General features: G+C 40.4%; 1 protein-coding gene and 1 pseudogene across 1 annotated transcript in view; one reads left to right on the forward strand and one right to left on the reverse strand.

Annotated features, from left to right (window-relative positions):
* Positions 1-22,741, forward strand: part of Glg1 (golgi glycoprotein 1) — a 115,162-nt gene that overhangs the window by 34,363 nt on the left and 58,058 nt on the right. The window contains 1 exon segment of the mRNA XM_052727265.1: positions 22,278-22,310. Within this exon segment, the coding sequence (XP_052583225.1) occupies positions 22,278-22,310 (33 nt within the window).
* On the reverse strand, positions 18,234-19,537 carry LOC128103666 (NADH dehydrogenase [ubiquinone] 1 beta subcomplex subunit 9-like; annotated as a pseudogene).

The raw sequence follows: 22,741 nt of genomic DNA on the forward strand, positions 1-22,741 counted from the left end.
CACATGCTGAACTATTCTGCTGACCCTCTCCACAAACACCCAACCTTTTTTTTCTTCTGAAACAGGGTCTTGGGTAGCCAAAGCTGGCTTCACTTGCTATATGTAGATTAAGAATAACCCTGAGCTCCTGATCCTTTTTTCTCTTCTGTGTAAGTGCTGGGACAGTAGGCCTGTGTCACATCTTAAAGCTTCCAGATGGTTATTTCTATTAAAGAACTGTTTACTACGTTTTGAGTTTTGGATAAATAGAGTAAGGTCAGCTTCTGGAAGCCTTAAGATTTTTAAAAATGATAGCAAAATATAAAAACTAAGTTAAACTGCTGTGGAGTCTACATCTGTTAAAATTTTTGAGAAAGCTGCCATTTATTAATATTAGAAATCATTTCTAAATACTAAAACTTCGAAGGAATAAAATTAGGTTCCATAATTAAACTGTGGACTTAAATCCAATTTTGAATGGCTTCAAAATTGGTGGGGCGGGACTGGAGAGATGACTCAAAGGTTAAGAGAACTGACTGTTCTTCCAGGGGACTGGGGTTCAATTCCCAGCACCCACATGGTAGCTACAACTGTTTATAACTCCAAGATCTGACACCCTCACATAGACATACATGCAGGCAAAACACCAGTGCACATAAAATAAAAATAAATAAATTAAAAAAAAACTGGTGGGGCAAATCAAAAGCAAAGCGCATGTTGAATGTGGTGGATCAGTCACTTTCCTATCTTCGGAGCAGTGAAGGAAAAAAATTATAATCCCCTAAAAGACAATGTTGGTCTCAAGTAGATTTTAGATGTGCTTTTAACTGCTTAGGAGAAGTTTTGTATAACTTGTTGCCATATCCCCCAAAGCAGGGCATAGCAGTGGCTTAACTATAGATACTTCAACTTGTTGTGAGTAATATTTAACTCTTTAGTAGAAGAAAAAGGTGAAAGAAAAGAGAAACTGGAAATACACTTGACAGTTTCTTGTAGTTATAGTTCACTTTCTATTCTAAACTACCTTCTTTTGTATCTTCTGGGTTAATAGGTGAGACTGTTAACAGCCTCCAAGTAGAGAAGAGTTGTGTGTGGTGCTGGGAGTGAACCCAGCGCCTGTGCATGCTGGCCAAGGGCTCTTCACTGAACTACAAAATTTTATGAGCCAGTATTGCATATCTGCAACCCCAGCACTCAGAGAGCTAAGGCAGGAAGATTATGAGTTTGAAGCCTTAAAAAAACAAAAATTCAGGCTAGAGAGATGACTCAGCAGTTAAGAGCATTGGCTGCTCTTCCAGAAGACCCAGGTTCAATTCCCAGCACTCATATGGTACCTCACAACTTTCTATAACTCCAGTTCCCACACCAGTGCACATTAAAAAAAAAAAATATCCAGGTGGTAATCGAGTGCTCTTAATCCCAGCCCTTGGGAGGTAAAGGCAGGAGGATCAGGAGTTCAAGGTCATTTTCAGTAGCATAGGAGACCTTATTCTCAGGTTTTTTAAAAAAAGTTGATCATCTGGCTATGGTGACACATGCTTGTAATCTTAGCTCTTAGGAGACTGAGGGGGGAGGATTGCAGTGAGTTTGAGGCCAGCCTGGACTACACAGTGATTTCTATTCGGCCTGGGTTAAGAGAATGAGAAACTGGGGCTAGGCGTGGTGGTGCATGCCTTTAAATCCCAGCACTTGGGAGGCAGAGGCAGGAGGATCTCTGTGAGTTCTAGGCCAGCCTGGTCTATAGATTGAATTCTGGGACAGCCAGGGCTGTTACACAGAGAAACCCTGTCTTGAAAGCAAAAACAACTGATTGCTGGATCCCAACTGCAGTGTTTTGTCTAGTCTGTGTAGGATAGAGTTGTGAATATTGATGCATTTTGAAATCCACTGCAGGAGCAGGGGCTGGTGAGATGGCTCAGCCCATAAAGCTGAACAAGACTAGCAATCTGAGTTTGTTCCTTATAAACCATGTAAAGATGAAAGATAACCTATTACACACCAATTATGACATTAGAACACGCAAATTCACATTCAAATAAACTGAAAACCACTGCATCTTGTGTGAACGTTTTTAAGTATTTGGCCAGGCTAAAGGCTTTTGAGATGAAAGTTAATACCATTTTATGGTTCACTTTCCTCTCGGTAGTTTGTGTTTATTGTTATGTGGGGTATTAGAGGGAAAGAAAATAGGAGTTTTCACTGGCAATTTTAAGTTCAACTTGATCTTATCTTAAAAATTCCCTGCCTTATATAAAGTAATTCATAAAACTCATATCGCTAGCTCAGGGTAAGAGAAATGCTATTTTTACTGTCTATAATTAACCTAATTCAGGGGAAAAGAGCAAGCTTATAGGAAAGTGTACCTTTGAAACAAGTGAGAAAGCTCAAAAATTACCTTCTTGAAATTAGTTTTGCCAGACCTAGTGTGATGTTGTTGTCTTTATAATTATGAGTTAGACAGAGTTTAAACTCTGAGTTTAGAGGAGTTAAATAAATTTATTATATTCAACATGATTTTTCTTTTTTTATTAATTTATTTTTAATGATTTATTTTTATTTTATGTGCATTAGTGTTTTACCTGCATGTATATCTGTGTGAAGGTGTTGAATTGCCTGGAACTGGAGTTACAGACAGCTGTGAGCTGCCATGTGGGTGCTGGGAATTGAACCCCAGGCTCTCTGAAAAAGTAGCTAGTACTCTTAACCTACTCTTAACCATTTAGCCATTTCTCCAACTGTGATTTTTTTTTTTTTAAACAGTTCTGGGAGTTGAATCTATGACCTCATCTGTGCTAGGCAAGCACTTTACCAGTGAGCTGTATTCTGAGTTCAGCATGAATCTTTACAAGATTCAGTAACTTCAAACATTAGATTAGCTTGAGAGGCTGTTGGTGTGTTGTTGTGTGGAACGTGGAGACGTGGCTAGAGGCAGATAGATTCATCCCTTCTCAACTTTGTTGTCTTTGTTTGGCATTATTAAAATGTATTTCAGGCCAGGTGTGCTGGCACATACATTTAATCCCAGCACTTGGGGTGGGGTTGGGGGAAACAGAGGCAAGGAGATCTCTGTTAGTTCAAGACCAGCCAAAGCTACATAATGAGACTCTGTCTCAAAAAAAAAGTATTCCAAAGCTGTTTCTATGCATTATACCTTTATATTTATAGAGTAGCTAAAATTAGGTTTCATTTAAACCCTTAAACAATTTTTTTCAGAAAATTTCCAAGCTTATCTCCCATCTCCTGACTTTTCTTTGAGTCTTTGTCTTATTTCAAAGATCAAGAGCTATTACTTAGTTTAGCTTTAAATAGTAAGTCTATTTTTAATGAAAAAGACCTTTTTTCATCTAAAAAATGCTTATATTTTAACTTTATATTTATCACATTTAGTGTCCCAGAATAGCATGTTGAGGTTTTGGCATCTTTTATCCTGACAGTGCCAACACAAGCTGCAGCAGATGGTCAGAGTGCTGTTACGAGAAGAAGCCCACACACTGTAGAGACATTGCCTGACATGAAGCAGAGCTGCTGTTCCCATAGGCTTATCTCATTAAAGCCCGCGAGTTGACCAGGATATATGAGGATTACAGTACATCACAGTAGCATGTCTATTCAGCCCTTCAGCTCATCCCAGCTTCAATATCTGACCACATGAAAACATCCTCAAAATTTCATAGGATCTCAGAATCCATTCAAATGGCTACTGTAGGAAAGAAGAATATATACTTTTTAGAATACAGAGTCCAACCAGTAAATATTTTAGTATCCCATAAGTGCTTGCAAACTTGTGCTCTTTCTTGGTAATAAATTTATTTCTTACCCTAACCAAATATCCAGAAGGAAGAGAGATTGCAAACACCAATCATAGATGTTAATGTAAATGTGCGGGATGAGGGATTAGAATGTTAGAGAGAGCATATATACAAAGAGAAAAGGGACCCAAACTACCAACCTAATCTCTTTCCAGCAAGGATGGTATTCCATCCATTCATAGGGGCTCTGTTTTGCCTCCCGCTAGACCTCACATTGCCACTTTGGGAAATAAGACTCCCAACAGGAGTACTTTGAAGGACATACTCAAACCATGGCATTTACCTTAGACTATTAAGAAGTGACGTATCAGTGAAATTTCTGACCTCCCTCCCCAGTACAGTTTGGGTATATAGCTCAGTCTGACCTCAAGACCTTATGCTTCTGCCTCAGTTTCCCGAGTCTTGGAATTACAGTTGTATGCTGCTTTAGGAATTTTTTTTATTTTTTAGACTTTTGTTTGTTGTGTGTGTGGTGGGGGCGTGTTTTTGCTTGCACGTATGTATGTGCACCACTTGTATTCCTGGTACCTGTGGAAGTCAGAAAAAGTATTGGACTCCTTGAACTGGAGTTACAGACAGTTGTGAGCTGCCATGTGGGTGCTGGAAATCAACCTGGGTCCCCTGGAAGATCAGCCAGTGCTCTTAACCACTGACCCATCTCTCTAGTCCCTGGCTCTAGGAGTTTTTAAAGGGATGTGTTTATGGAGAAAAATGTATTTACTTATATGTATAGATATATGCGTCTGTCGTGTGTATTTGGGTGTCTGCAGAGGCCAGAAGAAGGCAATGGATCCCCTGGAGCTGGAGTTATAGGCGGTTGGTTGTAAGCCACTAATTTGGGTGCTAGAAACTGAACTCAGTTCCTCTATAAAAGCAGCAATAGCTTAAAGCGTTGGACTAACTCTCCAACCCTTGGGGGTTTTATTTCTGAATTATTTATTTTCTGCTCTGAATATGCAAGTTTATTTGTTTTGTTTTGTTTTTGTTTTTGGAGACAGGGTTTCTCTGTGTAGTTTTGGTGCCTGTCCTGGATCTCACTCTGTAGACTAGGCTGGCCTCAAACTAAGATCCGCCTGGCTCAGCCTCCTGAGTGCTGGGATTAAAGGTGTGCGCCACTGCTGCCCAGCTCTGAATATGCAAGTTTAAACCACCAACAATGCGTAAATAAATATATCACAGGGTATGGCTTTTGACATCAGACAATTGAAATGCTCTTTGTATTACAAGTTGAGCTTTTTGACTCCTGTAAGATGTTTGGTGTGGTAATTACTCTGTCGTAGTTGTCAGATGCTTTCAGAAAGACACGGCTTTAATATTAATGAAAGAGGCCGGGCGGTGGTGGCGCACGCCTTTAATCCCAGCACTCGGGAGGCAGAGCCAGGCGGATCTCTGTGAGTTCGAGGCCAGTCTGGGCTACCAAGTGAGTTCCAGGAGAGGCGCAAAGCTACACAGAGAAACCCTGTCTCGAAAAACCAAAAAAAAAAAAAAAAAGAATATTAATGAAAGAGAAGTTTGAAAAATGCCTTTTCTTTTTCGCTACTTTAAATTTAAAATATTCTATGGTTTATCGTGGAATTGATGATTGGTATTGGCTTCTCCCAAATCACATGACAAATTTTGTCATGAATATAGTAAACTGTGGCCTTAGGCCAATAAGGCACTGTAGGACACTTGTGTCTGATATGTTTTGGTGGCGATTACTTATGTAAACTAGATCTTCTAAATCTTAAATTCTAAAGCAAATGGAATTAGTTACCTTCAGGGAAAGCATCTGTTTTGTTGTTGTTTTGGGGTTTCAGAGAGTATAAAATGAGGACATGACCACTCCAAGATATGGTTGAGGGGAAGATTTTATTGTAGATATGAGGGAGGGTACATACAGCCAGCAGCATCTGGAAGACTCCAGAGCAGGGAAAGTAGTAGATTGAACATGGCCAGCAGAATAGACCAGGCCGTGAGGTGGAGTGGGAGAGTGAGTGAGTGAGTGAGTGAGGAAGTACAAGAGAGGAAAACAAAAAGAGGACCAAGAAAAGAGAACAAAACCGAGATCGCAAAGAGTTGAGGACCGAGAGAATGAATGGCCAAGATGGCAGGGTTGTGTGGAAATGAGAAGCTGGGGAAGGGAAGGGAAACCCATGAGCTGGGGCCGGCTGAGAAGAGAGCTACAGGTACTAAGTAAGCTTGGAGGCCAGCATACAAATAGACACCACAGAAAGCCATTTGTCACTTCTGACAATGTTGAGGAATGGCTTCTTTGGTAGAGGGAAGCAGGCATCAGAATTTGGGGGAGTAGAGTTTCCTTTGGACCTGACTAGGAGTTTTGAAGAGAGAATACGTAATTATGTTAAATAGGGTAATAGGAAATGAGAGAAAAGTTTAAAAGGTGATCTGTATTTATAGGTATTATTTTGTTGTTGTTGCTTTTTTATTGAGATACTACCCCCCACTTACTCCCCTGTAGAGGCAATAGAGAAGTACAGTGAAACCAGGAAAAAATAAAAATAATCAGGAATTCTTAATGGCCCTGAAATGAACTAAAAGGAGATTGTTTTGTTTTGTTTTTTTGAAACAGGGTCTGACTATATAACACTTGTTACTTAGTCCCACAGAGACCAGAAGGGGGCAGTAGATCCCCTGGACCTGGAAATATAGGCAGTTATGAGCCACTATATGGGGGTCCTGGAAACTGGACCCAGGTCCACTGCATGAGCAGCTAGCTGCTCTTATCTGCTGAGCCATCTCTCCAGGCCTCCTCTTATATTTTTGTCTTACTTCTTATGGTGTATACTAAAGTCTCAGATGCCTTAAATTAGAGCCTTCTAACTTAGACATTGGAGTTCTAATAACTCTTAGGAAGAGTAGTAACTGTAATGATGAAAAGTTTGAAGGTGTGGTTGTGATGGGACAGTGTGTAGTAGCTTAGCTGTGGTCCTCTATGTTTTGTACTACTACCTCACGGGTGACTGTCAGGTGGTTGAGATAACAAACCCAAACAGAGTCATGACATTCAAAGTAGATTATTCAATCACTAATCTTACTCACTTTACCAGTTGGTGACAAGCAACCTTTATATTCATAAAATGAATTGTCCGCAGGCTTTTCTGTATCCTAGCAGTCAGCTCTATCCTACTAGCCAGCTCCCAACCACACAAGAGACTTAATATTGATCATAAATGCTCAGCCAATAGCTCAGACTTGTTACTAACTCTTACACTTTAAATTAATATTCAAATATTTCTTATCTACTCTCTGCCACCAGTTGGTACCTTCTTTCAGCATGGCATGTAGATGACTAATGTTTAGTTTGTTTGGATCTTTTTTGTTTTTGTTTTTTGTTTTTTGAGACAGAGTTTCTTTGTGTGACAGAGTCCTGGCTGTCCTGGAACTTGTTTTGTAGACCAGACTGGCTTCGAACTCACAAAGATCCTCCTGCCTCTGTCTCCTGAGTGCTAGGATTAAAGGCATGCACCACCATGCCTGGCTCTTGTTTGGATATTTAAAGATACTTAAATCTGAACATTTCCCTGGAACTGGAATTACAGACAGTTGTGAACTGCCATGTGGGTGCTGGGAATTGAACCTGAGTCTTTAGGAAGAGCAGTCAGTGCTCTTAACCATCCCACAGCCCCCGATTTATTCTTTCTTTCTTTCTTTTTTTTTTTAATGATTTATCCTAATATAACTAGACTATTTTTAAGTTGTAGTTACCTTTGTATATATAACTGAGTCTACATTTTTCATAAGCTCCCCTACTCTGCCCTACCCTTCCTCCTCTCTTCCTTTGTGGGGCTGGAATTGAGACCAGAGCCTTGTTGGACATGGTAGTGCACACCTTTAATTCCAGCACTTGGGAGGCAGAGGCAGGCAGATAAGGAGTTCCATCCATGCCAGCCAAAGTTGAATTTGTTTTTTGTGAGACCCTGTCTCAAAAACAAAACAGAAACCAGAACATCACTTGTGTTAGGTAAGTATTACTCCATTAAGTTCTGTCTCCAGCTCTACATAGCTTAAAAACTTATTCCTGCTTAAAAAAAAAAAAAAAAAAAAACTTCTTTTATTTTAATTTAATTGGATTTTTTTTTTTTGGAGAGAGAGAGAGAGAGAGAGAGAGAGAGAGAATAAGTATGTGTGTGTGGTGTGTGTATGTGTTTTGCCTACATCTGTGTATATCCACATGGTTGCTTGGTACCTGTGGAGGTTAGAAGAGGGTATCAGATCCTCTGAAATTGGAGTTATGGATGATTGTGAACCGCCATGTGGGTGCTGAGAACTGAACTCAGGCCTCTGTAAGAACAGCAAGTACTCTTAACTGCTAAGTCATCTCTCTAGCTCCTATTTTATTCTGATTTTTTTGAATCAGGGTCTCTCTATATAGTTCTGGATGTCTTGGAGCTTGCTATACAGACCAGACGTGCCCTGAACTCACTGAGATCCTCCTGCCCCTTTGCCTTCCTAGTGCTGAGAATAAAGGAGGGTGCTGTCATGCCTGGCCTATACTTTAATTTTGGAGTTGAGACATAGCAAAATTAATACTCTTCTAAAGTATAGAATATTACTATTATAACTATAAATGATATTTATTATTTGCTTACAACAAGGGTTACATTATTTTACTCCACTTATGCCAACACGTGAAATAAACTTTTTTTTTTTTTCCTGAGACAGGGTTTCTTTGTGTATCCTTGGCCATCCTGGAACTCTCTATCCAGACTGGCCTCCAACTCACAGAGATCAGCCTGCCTCTGCCTCCCCCAAGTCCTGGGATTAAAGGTGTATACCACCACCGCCTGGCTGAAATAAATATTCTTACTATTTTCATTTATAAGTGAGGAAATTTGGACCTACAAAAGTTACATCATTTATCTAGAATGACACAGTGTCTTAGTTCAATTTCTATTGTAATAAACATCCCTTAATACATCACGATTAAAAGCAACTTGGAGGGGAATGGTTTATTTCACTCTCACATCCCAGTCCATCATCAAAGGAAGTCAGGGCAGAAACTCAAGGCAGGAACTGATGCAGAGGCCATGAAGGAGTGCTGCTTGTTGACTTGCTCTCCATGGCTTTTTTTGCTCCAGGCCCTCCCACATCAATCAAGAAAATGTACCACAGTCTTGCCCACAGTCCATTCTAGTAGAACATTTTTCAGTTGAGTTCCCACTTCTCAAATGACTCTGGCTTATGTCAAGTTGATGTAAAACTAGCCAGCATACACAGTTTCTTGGAAGAGCCCGTATTTGATAGAGATCTTATATTAGGAAATTACTACTTTAGAAGGCATAAATATGATTTACAGATTATGGGAAATATTTATAAAAGATTGTATCTTTGTTACTGTTTATCAGCATTTCTCAAAGTAGGTGTTTAGTTCTATCATTTCAGCATTTGTTATTTCAAATATTTGTATTTATTATTTTTGAGACAGTCTAACTGTCTAGCCAGGGCTAGCCTGGGTTCCTCAAGTTGGTCTTCAGTCATCAGTGATACTCCTTCCTTAGTTCGTAAGTGCTAGGAATTACACTTCTGGCTGACTATCAAAATAACTTGATTTGGTCTAATTCAAGTAGTAGACTAGTCTCAGAATTAAATTGTTGCCTTAGAAGCGCCAATAATTTGAACCAAGTTCTATAAAAAGATCTGCACTTCCTGGAGCCCTCAGCCTATTTGTTTTTCTCAGACTATTCCTGAATGAAAAAAAGAAATAAAAAAGGGAAGGACATGACTGGTCCTGGGTTTTGGCACTAGATGAATTGAAAAAATAAAAAGAAATAAAAAGGAAAAGAACATGATTGCTTCCCTAAGTATGGTGGAAGAGAAAGTTTATTGTAGCTATGTGGCAGAGTATAGTCAGAGGCAGGGACATCTGAAGAGTCCAGAGTTCACATGACCCTGAGCATGTGAGGGGAGGGGGGATGGGAAGGAAGAGAGGAAGGAGGTGTGCAGCAGCCAGGAAGCACCAAAGAGAAGGGGTAACCAAATGGTTGGATTATATAGGGAAGGGCAGCTGGGGGAAGGTCATGCCAGCCTGGAGGGCCCTGTAACAGGTAGGGGATTTAGGGATGCAGGGAAAATCTGGTGGCCAGCGTCTGCTTTGATATGTTAAATAGGCACCTCAGCCATTAGTCCCAGGTTTGAAACCTAACATTACTTTACCTGTCTTTCCTGACTGTCCTTTACCTTTTTTAAAATCAAGCAGTGTTCCTATAGAAGTGAATTAACTATAATATTTACCAGCAGTATTGTCTACCACCCACTGGGGAACAGTCCCAAGTAATGAAGTGAGTTAAACCCACCACTCTGGGCTTAGTGTAACATGCTGATTTGGACTGCAGGAAAACAAAATTGGACCTACCTTGAGATTTTTTAAAATCAAAACCTTATAGTCATCCCACCATTATCAGGAGATACCAAATAAATAAGCCTGTAAGTGGTCAGCATTAGGGTTCCTCATTTTCTCAGGTATCTGCATAGAAGATGCCTTTCCAAAACCTCCAATTCCCTCTTTCAGTCCTATAAGCCCCTGTTACAAGCCTTAGCATTACACAGCAACCATAGAAGCAATCACCCTCATTTAATGCTTATCTCAATAACTATCCTTATGCTTCTCTGGTCTTTGTGATATTGATGGTGCTATTTTTCTTTAAACATTTCTCTTCCTGATTTTTTAGTCAACTGTGAATAATGGTTAGATGGTGGTGTTACCTCCTTTATCTTACTAATTAGTAGAACCAGAGTTTGTATTTTTCTGTGTGTGTGTTTGTGAGGGAAGTGTTAGACAGTGTCTCGTGTAGCCCAAGGATGGCTGTGAACTCCTAACTGCCTCCATCTCCAAAGCTGGCATTGCAGGAGTCATGGGCAACTGCATCCAGGAAAAGTACAACTTTTAGTGAGTCAGCATTGTTAGAGGACATGCAACCTGTGTTGGTCACTGTTGTTTGGAAAAGTAATCTTCATCTGCACCCCCCTGGATGAGCAGATGTAAGGCACTAAGAGAAAAGTACTCTTGAATCTCAGGAGACTTACTCAGGAGCAATTTTCTAAGACTACAAAGAGTTTATCCCATCAGATAACAATTACATTATATTCAGTTTGCTTTGAGGAGCAGGCTTTGACTAGGTTAGTAAATGAATTGTGCCTATGATTGGGAGTTCACTAAATAAACTCTTGGAAGAATTGAAAGTACTACTGCAGAATGTGCCTTATCAGGAGGAGACATCCATTTGTGCAGCCTTCCAAAAAGGACATTTTTATTGGTAAGCAAATCTGTTGTAAATTTAGTACCTGATACTAGGAAAAGTAACATGTTCTTTGTATTCCTCTGGTGGATGTTTTGACTTGATAAAACTTTAAGATGCTTAGTGTTCTAGTTTAAAACACACCTTAAATCCCAGCACTTGGGAGGCAGAGGCAGGCGGATCTCTGAGTTCAGGACAGCCAGGGAAACCCTGTCTGAAAAACCAATATATATTGTAAATAGGATTATCGGTTTAATTGAGAACATTCAGACCCAAGCTTCCTCAGTAATTTATTCTGAAAGCTCTTTTTTATGACTTTGACCAGTGAGAATGATTGAAATAAATCAGTTGTGGTCATGGTAATATGCAAATTACCTATATTAAAAGACTTGAATTCAACATACTTCTGTATTTAAATTCCATATCATAGGTTTTAAAGACTCAAAAAAGAACTTCAGCTAATGCTTAGTGTTTTCTTTTTAAAATTTTTAAATATTAATTTTCTAAACTTTAAATATGTCTGTGAAAGTGTTTGCTGTGTATGTATGCAGGTGCACTTGGGGGCCAGCTGGGTTATAGGCAGGCTGTGGCTGGCATGGGTGTTAGGACTCAAAGTGTTCTCTGGAAGAGAAGATCTCTTAAGCCATCTGTTCAGCCCCTAAACAGTGTTTCATAATTTTCCTTTGTCTAATAAATCTTCTAAAAAAAAAAGTTTTTCACAAAAGTTTGCATCAGATTTCAAGATTACCTCAGGCTCCAAAAGCATGTTGAATCTTTATGAATCCCAAGACCTAGGGAAAGAAGTCCCATTTCTAGTCCAAAGCCTGCCCTCCCTCAGCAGTCTCAAGTTAAGTCACTACAGTCATAAACTTCTGTAGATGAGTACGGCAGTTCTGTTAGTCAGGTACTCTCCACCCCTTTGGTTTTTTGAGACAGGGTTTCTCTGTGTATCTCTAGCTGTCCAGGAACTTACTTTTGTAGACCAGGCTGGCCTCGAGCTCACAGAGATTGTCTGCCTCTGCCTCCGCCTCCCAGGTGCCTGGGATTAAAGGTGTGCGCTGCCATCAACACCCAGGTAGTCAGGTGCCTTTTGATACGTAGCATTCAGACTGGCCAAGAGCCTGCCTGCCTGCCTGCCTGAGCCTCCCAGGTGCTGGTAGTGTTTTCCTACCATCTGTCCCCTTTCCTTACAACCAGCTCTGAATTTATGGAGCTTAGAGGAAGGGCTAGGAATTTTAAGTCTTAAAATCAACTATTTCAGTTTTGCTTTTCCTGAGGAGGAGGAGGGTAAAGTACAAGAATAGCCACAACTTCTGAGTCACTGATGTAAAAGCTAAGTAAGGTGAACAAAGTTCTCATAATTCAGGGTCGGTCTTTTAGGGCCAATCCAGGTCCCTAGTTTATCTAATTATGTCATCTGTCTGTATCTGCATTTATCATGTAACTGTCAAACTAAATCATTTTAGATTTTAAAGAGCCTTAGTGGGTAAATTGCTTGTCATGCAAGCCTGACAGTTTGGACATCCCTGGAACTGACAGTGGAAAGAGAACCAACTCCTGAAAGTTCTCTGACCTCCACACTTGCACTGTGGTGGACATGTGCCTGCTCTCACACAAATAATATTATCCACCTCCAGTTTCCTGCTCTTTTTCAGTTCCTGACCTGACTTCCTTCAGTGATGAACAGCAATATGGAAATGTAAGCAGATAAACCCTCTCCTCCCCAGCTTGCTTTTTAGTCATGGTGTTTCGTTGGCAGCAACAGAAACCCTAACTGAGATACTCCCACAATAATAGTAATAATTAAAATTTTAAAATTAAGATCCTAGAACACTAAGTTTGAGTATTATAGCTGACAACCCTACCAACCCATCTTTTGGGGGAGAGGCATCCAGCTGAAAACATAACCCTTAAGCATTTCATTTTTATTTAGTTGTCATTCTTTAAAAATCTAGTTTTGCTACCTAGCAAGAGTACATTTGGTCATGTTAGTCAGTTTCTCTGGACTTGAGTATCTTTGTCTGTAAAATTGGATACAGTCCCATTTACCTTGAGTCTGTTATGTTGTAAGAAATGTCGTATCAGTTAAGCGACAGCTTATGCCAGGAAGCCACACAGGTTTTTATTGGAGTCAGGCAAGCATCTCCAATTACTCTGTGTTCATCCCCCTCCTGTCTTACTGCCCTTTTTTTGCTGCCATTACTCATACACCCTCCAAGTTCCTTCTCATTTTATTTACTAGTTATTTGCTAATAACTTCTTTTTTAAAAGTCTAAAATTTTTAATTTTATGTGTATGAATGTTTTGCTCACATGTATGTTGGTGCACCACATGTGTACCTGGTGCCCTCAGAGGTAAGAGGGTGTTGGAACTGGAGTTACAGATGGTTATAAGTGGCCATTGTGGGTGCTGGGAATTGAACCTAGGTACTCTAGAAGAGCAGTAAGGGCTGTTAACCATTGAACTATTTCTCTAGCCCCAAATTCAGCTCTCTTTCTTACCATGTTATCATTTGAAAAAAATAGGCATATCTATATTAGTCAGGATCTCTGGCGGAACAGAATTGATAAAATGCATATATGATTTATTAGAGTGGTTTACAGGCTGTGGTCAGCTAGTCTAACAATGGCTGTCTGCCAATGGAAAGTCCAAGAATTCAGTAGTTGTTCAGTTCATGAGGCTGAATGTATCAGTTAATCTTCAGTATATGCCAGAATCCTGAAGAAGTAGGTTCTAGCCAGTGAAGGAATGGACTTGCCAGTGAGAGCAGACAGGCAAAGACAACACAAGCTTCCTTCTTCCTCTTCCTTTATTTAGGCTGCCACCAGAAGGTGTGGCCCAGGAGAAAGGTGGATCTTTCAACCTCAAAAGATTAAAAAGTAGATCTTTCCACTTCAAATGATTTAAGTAAGAAAAAAAAATGCCTCACAGGTATATCTAGTCACTTGGATTTTAGTTAATAACTCTATATATAGTCAAGTTGACACCCAAGCCATCACAATATCCTCAATGAATATATTTTTATTCATGAAATATTCCATATATTACATATTTTTATTTATTTATTTATTTATTTATTTATTTATTTATTTATTTATTTATTTATTTATTTATTTATTTATTTTTTGGTTTTTCGAGACAGGGTTTCTCTGTGTAGCTTTGCGCCTTTTCCTGGAACTCACTTAGGTAGCCCAGGCTGGCTCGAACTCACAGAGATCCGCCCCTGGCTCTGCCTCTCCGAGTGCTGGAATTAAAGGCGTGCGCCACCACCGCCGGCTACATATATTTTTAAATACCTTAAAACATATGAGGCTGGGAAGATACTTGGGGAAGTGCTTGCCTTGCAAGCATGAGAACCCGAGTTTGGACCACTGAGAACCTGAGTTTGGAACCCAGAATGCATGTGAAAAACTGAGTGTAGTGGTGCACACTTGTAGTCCTACCCATGGGAGATAGAGGTATGTGGCCTCTGGGTTCAGTGGCCAGCTAGCATAGCTTATTCAGTGAGCTGTGGGTCCCAGTGAGAGACCCTGTCTTTAAACAAGGTGAACGGATACTGAAGAATGACATCTAAGGTTGACCTCTGGCCTACACACACACACACACACACACACACACACACACACACACACACACACACACACCAGAGTTTTTTTAGTTGTTTCTTCTGTTATGATCGTAATGTAAATATCTGATATGCAGAGCTGCCCACAAGTAATTCTTTAGACCTACCTCAAATCCTACATTTGTTTAATTTAGCAGTTTTTCTATACTGCTATATTCTGAACTACCTGAGATTAGAAACTAAAGTCTTTAATTTTTTATGTCTTACAACAATGCTTAGCATAATTTGGGTACATGCCTAGCATAATTTGGGTGCATAATTATTGAATATATATTTGTTAATTCGTTTCTTGTGATCATTTCACCGATGGCTAGAAAATGGAAGACATTCTCAACCATATTCTATCTTAGTAATTCTAGGTTTTGTGTCCTGTGCTGTTCTTTTGAGATTAAAGATAATCTAGTTGTCTACATTACAGCGTGAAGAAAATAAGTTGCTGTATCTGATGGAAAGATTTGATTGCAGTATTGTGGAATTAGTACGTTTAGAGAAATTAACCAGAGCCAGCACCCACATCTGTTTTTGTTTGAAATTCTGGGTTGTTTTTTTGTTTTTTGTTTTTGTTTTTTTTTTGAGACAGAGTTTCTCTGTATATCCCTGACAGCCTGGAACTCGCTCTGTAGAACCAGGCTAGCCTCAAAATCAGAGAGCTGCCTGCCTCTGCCTTCCTTATCAAGTGGCTAAGCCAAACAACTCCTCTTGTGCTTTCTTTAGTTAATTTCCATTGACAAGGATGTGTCTTGTAGCTGGAGTTTTCCTGGTCCTGCCTGGCCCACAGCCAGGACAAATCTCTCTCAACCACCAGAGCCGAAGCCACTCAGACCCAACCAAGTAAACACAGAGACTTATATTACTTATAACTGTATGGCCATGGCAGGCTTCTTGCTAACTCTTTTTTATATCTTAAATCAACCCATTTCTTTTAATCTATAAGTTGCCACATGGCTCATGTCTTACCGGTATCTTAACATCTGTTTCTCATCGTGGCTGCTGGCAGCTTCTCTTGTCTCAGCCTTCCTCCTCCCAGAATTCTCCTCTCTCCTTGTCCCACCTATACTTCCTGCCTGGCTACTGGCCAATCAGTGTTTTATTTATCAACCAATCAGAGCAACACATTTAACATACAGAACATCCCACAGCAGTGTCTCTCCACAAAGTTGTGAAAATACTGTTTTCTATCTTACATTTTGCATGATACTGTTGTGTTTAAATCCTTTATATCCATGATGTCCCATGAATCTTCAAAGCTTGATAGCATAACCTAGAGAAACAAAATCTAGGAAGCCAATAAAAGACAAGTTTATATTTAGTTGCAAATCAAGATAGCAGGGTTGAAGGGTGGTGAGGTGGCTGAGCAGACAGGGGGACTTGCTTCCAAGCCTAAGAACCTGAATTCCATTCCCAGAACCCACAAGGTGGAAAGAAAACCAGCTCCTACAGGTTGTGCTCTAACTGTCGTGTGTGTGTGTGTGTGTGTGTGTGTGTGTGTGTGTGTGTGTGTGTAAAAGACTATCAAAAAATCACACAAAGAAAGTTGAAAATCAAGCAGTGGCTTCTAAGGTTGCAGTTCCATGTCTGATTATGTCATGCCTTCATGAGACACTAGTTTGGTTGCCAGTAGATTGGCTGTTCCCAGTTAAAGGTTTGAGGAGTTTATCATTTCCTTGATAAGGATATTTGTTTTCCTGTGCATGGGTATGCAGACTATTTGGTTAGGCTTTGCTCAGCCAGTAGGTTAGATTCAGATCTGCCTCATGTCTTCTCCATGATGCCAGCAGCCTGGACATACTTTTCCAGAGGAGACAGGAGTACTAGAATTCAATGTTAATCCCACAGATTCAAGGAGAAAGACCACCAACTTAAGTCATGGCCAAATTAGTTAAGCAAGTTTTTTTTTTTTTTTTAAATTCATGTACACATGCTGTCTCTCCCTAGAGATGGAGTTCAAGAGATTGGCATTAGACATGGGGAAGGTAAGGCTTTTATAGCTCAGGAGTAGGGGTTTTCCCAGATGGGGGAAGTGGCAGGCAAGTAGGCAGGGTTACAGAAGCAGAACTCAAGTATAACAAGTTGGTCATAACAACCTCCTGAAACAAAGGCAAAAAACATAGCCGGTTTTTTGTTTTTTGTTTTTTTTTTTGGAACAGGCAGTACAGATCCATTTATAGTTAAGGTTACAGGTGGGGCATAGCCCATCCTTGAAAAACAAGAGACTTAGTCATAAACAGGAATGAGCCTAGTTTATCGTTATTATAAGATGGTCTTTTAAACCTAAAATGGAGTTTATCAACAAGCCAAACCTCCCAAGCACATTTACAGCTTTTGTTCATACTGTTGACATAGGATTTCAATACTGTAATCCTGGCTGGCCTGGAATTCATTATATAAATCAGGCTGGCCTCAACCTCAGAGAGATCCTCTTGCTTCTGCTTAGATCAAAGATGTGTGCCACCATGCTGGCTTCTTAAAGAATTTTTTAAAATTACATTTTACTTATTCATTTTGTATGCCTTTGGGAAGGATGGATGTGTGCCATTTCACTCCTGTAGATGTCAGAGGACACAACCAGTGAGGAGTCTGTTCTCCACCACATGTGTCCTAGGTATCAAACTCAGGTTGTCAGACTTGACAAATACTCTTTTAATCCAAAATTGTTTAGTAGAAATGTATTTGAATGAAAGATTAAGTTAAACTAGATTAACTCATAGTGTGGAGGCTGATTTTCAGGGACCCAAAAGCATTAAAGTATTTATTCTTATTGAAATTTTGGAAGGTAAAAAATTCGTCAGTAGTGTGTTGTAATCTAATCATTACCCTCAGCCTAATTAAGTCCATTTTAAATATATTTTATAAATAAGTATGAGTGTTAATTTATGATGTCTGGCTTCTGTGTGTTAGAAACAAAGGAAGAATAATCTTAGTGTAAGGAGCATGGGAACAAAGTGAAGTATCTGAACAAGCCAATTGCTTTTTGCAAAAAGGGTATACCACTATCCAAACCAGGCTAGCAAGCACGCAGTGAGCAGGAAGTTCACTTAGTTTTTATTCTAATTCAGGTGGTGACTATGTCTTCCCTACTGGTTGAGATCCAACCTCACAGTGCCTGCCTCTCTCTCTCTCTCTCTCTCTCTCTCTCTCTCTCTCTCTCTCTCTCTCTCTCTGCCTAGACAGAGTTTCTCTGTGTGAAGCCCTGGCTGTCCTGGGACAAGCTATGTAGACCAGGCTGGCCTCAAAACTCACAGCGATCTTCCTGCCTTGTCTCCCAAGTGCTGGAATTAAAAGCAGCTCAATTGACTGGTTTTAAAAGAAAGATGAGGGTCAGAGTGCTTTCTGTAAACAAGTTTTACCAGGTTGGGAAGATTAAAAACTTTTCGTAAAAGTTTTAAAAGGTGGGGGAAACTGACATTTCTCCCAGGCACTAGAGATTTCATCCTGCTGAGCCATCTTGCCAGCCCAACATTCTGTTTTTCCAATATAGACATAGAAGAAATTTGAAAAAATAGGGGCTGTAGAACACCAGAATTCAGTTTCCAGCATCCACATCTGGCAGTACACAACCACCAGTAACTGCAGTTCTTGTGGCCTCCGTGGGCATAGGAATGCATATGGTACACATACAAACAGATAAACACATCAAATAAATAAAATTGGTTTTTTTGTTTGTTTTTTCCTTCGTGTTTAGTTATTTTTATTAGGGCAAGTGTTGAACATGTTCTGTAACTTCTTTCACTTGCAAGCATGAACATTGAGGTCCTGTGTCTACGTAGGCAGTTCCCGAGGTCTGGTCACAATATGCCACCACAGTGGGAGCAAGTCACCTTCCTTTCTGGCAGGAAGCAAAGCTTCAGTCAAAGTACCACTAGGTGGTGTCTCTCCTGCAGCTGCTTAACCTCCCGATCCCAGCTTTCCATTCTCAGTTTCTTCCACTGCTCTTTCTTGGAAAAGTAATCAGGATACACTGCCTTCTCAGAAGGATGCCAGTAATCTAAGCACCATTCTGGAACCTTGTAGCATTCATATCTCTCATAGGAGGTACCCCCAGGCGAGTCTGGGAAGATACATGGCTGAGGATGCTGATTTTGCCAGAATTATTCTTCTGCATCCCTCAGCAGCTGTGTGGCCTTCATCAATCCTTCTCATCTTGTGTTCTTCAAACCAGGCTCTCAACAAACAAGCGAAGTACCGGAATTTGTCCTGTGAACACACCACGACTCGAGGTGGCACAGCACGTGCTTATGTAGCCGCAGCACCTTCTGCTGGTGGCCTGGCTCACCTTCAGCGACCCCCCCCCTTTTTTTTTCTCGAGACAGGGTTTCTCGTGTAGTTTTGGTTCCTGTCCTGGATCTCTCTGTAGCCCAGGCTGGCTCGAACTCACAGAGATCCACCTGACTCTGCCACCTGAGTGCTGGGATTAAAGGCATGTGCCACCACTGCCCAGCCATAAAACTTTTTTAAAAGAAATTTGAAAATAGTGTACCCATTTGAAATCTGGTGTACCCATCATCTAGCTTCCCCTAAAAATGACAATTAATTCTTTTTTCTTTTAAAGTAATGTTTATTGTTTATACATTTATGTAAAAGTTACTTCATTTTCCAAAGAACTTTCCCCTATGTGATTTCCAATTCCTCACAGCAATAACTAGCCATTACTACACTTTTGGATAAAACTGCTCCATTTTGTTATTTACTTTTGCATCATTTTCAACTGTACTGTAGATGGAAATTTCTCTGTGTTCCAGCTGGCCCTGTGGTGGGGACGAATCTCTCACCTACGGTCCCGTAGTCACTTATAAAATAATTACACAGAAGCTTATATCAATTACAGACTGTATGGCCAATCCCTTCAGCTTCTTGCTAGCTAGCTCTTTCATCTTAAATTAACCCATTTCGGTAAATCTGTATGTTTGCCATGTGACCGTAGCATTACCAGTCTGCTGACTTCGTATTGCTCCTTCTGTGGTGGGGCCGCGTCTCTCCCACCTTCCTTTCTTCTTCTCTCTCTTCTGTTCATTGTACCACCTAACCTTATTCTGCTCGTCATTGACCAAACAGCTTTATTTATCACCAATCAGAGCAACACATATTCAGAGCGTACAGAAAGACATCCCCACGGCACTGTACTGTTTAACAGCAAATTTACTCCACTCTAATTAGAAATGTGGCCTCTGGAGACATTGACAGCAGATAAACTGATCTTCCATTAGTGGCTCAGCTGTTAATGAGTTCTCGCTCTCTCAGGACTGTCACAGAGTTTTACATCCCCCACCCCAAGCACACATAGTGAATTAAGCTAAGCCCCTGGACATCAGACCTAAAATATGTGTGTGCAAATTGCAGCCCTGTCACTTTTGTGACTCCGGGCTTCTAACCTCACCATTGCTTGTTCTCCTTCAGTTAAACAACAAACAACAACAACCAACCACCCAACAAACAAACAAACAGAAAACCCTAAAACTAAAAAAAACCATACTGGCCTCGAACTCACAGAGGTCCACCTGCCTCTGCCTCCTGAGTGCTGAGATTAAAGGTGTGCGCCGCCGCCGAGCACCCTCACTCCCTTTTTTTATTATTGCGTTCTTCTGTAGTTTTCTAGGCCATAGGTAACTAACAAAGGAAGAAATCAGAAGGGTTTTTCCTTCCTTTTGAAAAATGGCCGAGACAAAGTGGAATGATGACACAAGGAAGGCATAGGTGCCATTGTCCCGGGCTTGAGCTCCTAACAACAACGTCAGGCTAGGCCGCTATTACCGAGCCTGGTGGATTGCAAGTCATTTCAGAGCACCTGACTGGGCAGTCCAGGGAAGAGCAACATTCTTCCTGGCACAATCCCATATTTTTGTTCATTCTTTATTTATTTACCTTTTTTTTTTTTTTTTTTTTGGTTTTTCGAGACAGGGTTTCTCTGTGTAGCTTTGCGCCTCCCTGGAACTCACTTGGTAGCCCAGGCTGTCCTCGAACTCACAGAGATCAACCTGGCTCTGCCTCCCAAGTGCTGGGATTAAAGGCGTGCGCCACCACCGCCCGGCTATTTACTTATTTTTATTTTATTTAATTTTTGTATGTTTTTGGATTTTTTAGAATTTTTTTTTTTTTTTTTTTTTTTTTTGGTTTTTCGAGACAGGGTTTCTCTGTGTAGCTTTGCGCCTTTCCTGGAACTCACTTAGTAGTCCAGGCTGGCCTCGAACTCACAGAGATCCGCCTGGCTCTGCCTCCCGAGTGGCTGGGATTAAAGGCGTGCGCCACCACTGCGCGGCATTTTTTTAGAATTTTAATTTTATTAAAACTATATATATATATATGGTGGGAGCATGAATGCAGGTGCTTGTGGAGGTTGAAAGAGGACATCAGATCATCTGGAGCAGGAGCTAGGACACCCAGCATAGATGCTGGGAATTAGGGCTCTCCCCAGAATCCTGAGTTTCTTTTCAAATGTATTTGTTTGTTTGTTGTTTATGTGAGACCAGGTCTCTCAGACTAAACCCAGTCTGACCTTAAACTCACAATCTATCTCAGGTTAGCTTCAAACTAACATCAGTCCTCCTGTCTCAGCCTCCCAAGTACAGGGGTTATAAGTATAAGCCCAAGTTGCTGTATTCAGCTACTTTTATTTTTTGAGACAGGGTCTTGCTATATAAGAGTGACCTCAAACTGACAGTCCTCCTGCCCTGTTTTCAAATGTCCTACACTAGTTTTTAAATCTTCGTTGACCTCCTCTGTATTCTGATAAGCCTAGGGTGTTTTTGTTGATTGCTTTGGTTTTGGAGGAGAGGGTTTGAAGTAGAGTCTAACTTTGTAGCTCAGCCTGGCCTCACAATTTTAGCCATCTTCTTATCTTAGCCTCCCGAGTGCTAGAAATACAGGAGTGAGGCCATCATACCCAGCTCAGTAATCCTGGTTTTTAAATGTCTGTTTTTATTAATGAAACAACCCCCATATTGATCCTCTCTGTGATGTTATGTTTGAGACCGGTTTCTTTGTGTGTTGACCAGGCTAGCCTGGAATTCACATTGATCACCTGCCTTGCCTTTTCATATTGCACCCAGCTCATATTGATCCTCTAGTTTTCTTTTTTAATTTGTTTTTACTTTTATATGAATTGTGTGATTGCCTGCATGTGTGTCTGTGCACCACGTGTGTGCAGTACTCATGGAATCCAGAAAAGGGCCTCGGATCCCCTGGAACTGCAGTCACAGGTGGTTGTGGGCCACCATGTGGGTGCTGGAAATTGAACCCAGGTCCCTGAGAGGAGCAGCCAGTACTGTTAACTACTAAGCCATCTCTCCAACCACTCCTTATTAGCATTCAAACTTAGAAAAGGTCATATAAAAAAGAGTTCTTATGTTGCTGTTGCATTACTGTGTTAGTACGCTTTCCCATTTCCACCTTGTAACTATTGATAGAGAAGGGATTGTTTCTCATGCACCTTTCTGGTACTTTTCTTCTTAGGAATTTGGAAGGAGTGTCAGCTCCAGTGTACTCCTTGTGCTGAAGAGACATGTTTTATTAAATATTCAGATTCTGGTTTTAACTTTATTTTTGTGATATTTAAAAACTTAAGGGGTTGGGTTTTTAGTGTTTGTTTCATTTTTTGAAAAACAACTTCTTTCTTTTTTTTTTTTTCTCTAGCCTGACAATGAAATTTCTTCAGACTGCAATCATGTTAAGTATGAATTTTCATTAACTTACCATATGTGCTTTATAAATATGATGACAGATTTTGGGATGCCTTTTCATCTTTTTCTGGAAGCTTTATATTTTCTCTGAATCTATTAGTTTTAAAAGGATGATAAGTGCCGGGCGGTGGTGGCGCATGCCTTTAATCCCAGCACTCGGGAGGCAGAGCCAGGCGGATCTCTGTGAGTTCGAGGCCAGCCTGGGCTACCAAGTGAGTCCCAGGAAAGGCACAAAGCTACACAGAGAAACCCTGGCTTGAAAAACCAAAAAAAAAAAAAAAAAGGATGATAAGCCTTGTTTACGGAACTTTATACATAACTATTTTGCTGTAGAAACCTTAAGGTGTGACCAATAATAATTGTATACTCTTGGTCTTTCTTATTACAATTACCATATAAAAAGAATTAATGAAGCTG

This window comes from Peromyscus californicus, unplaced genomic scaffold (genome assembly GCF_007827085.1).
Source record: "Peromyscus californicus insignis strain IS unplaced genomic scaffold, ASM782708v3 Scaffold_8__1_contigs__length_139910024, whole genome shotgun sequence".
Classification (NCBI taxonomy): domain Eukaryota; kingdom Metazoa; phylum Chordata; class Mammalia; order Rodentia; family Cricetidae; genus Peromyscus; species Peromyscus californicus.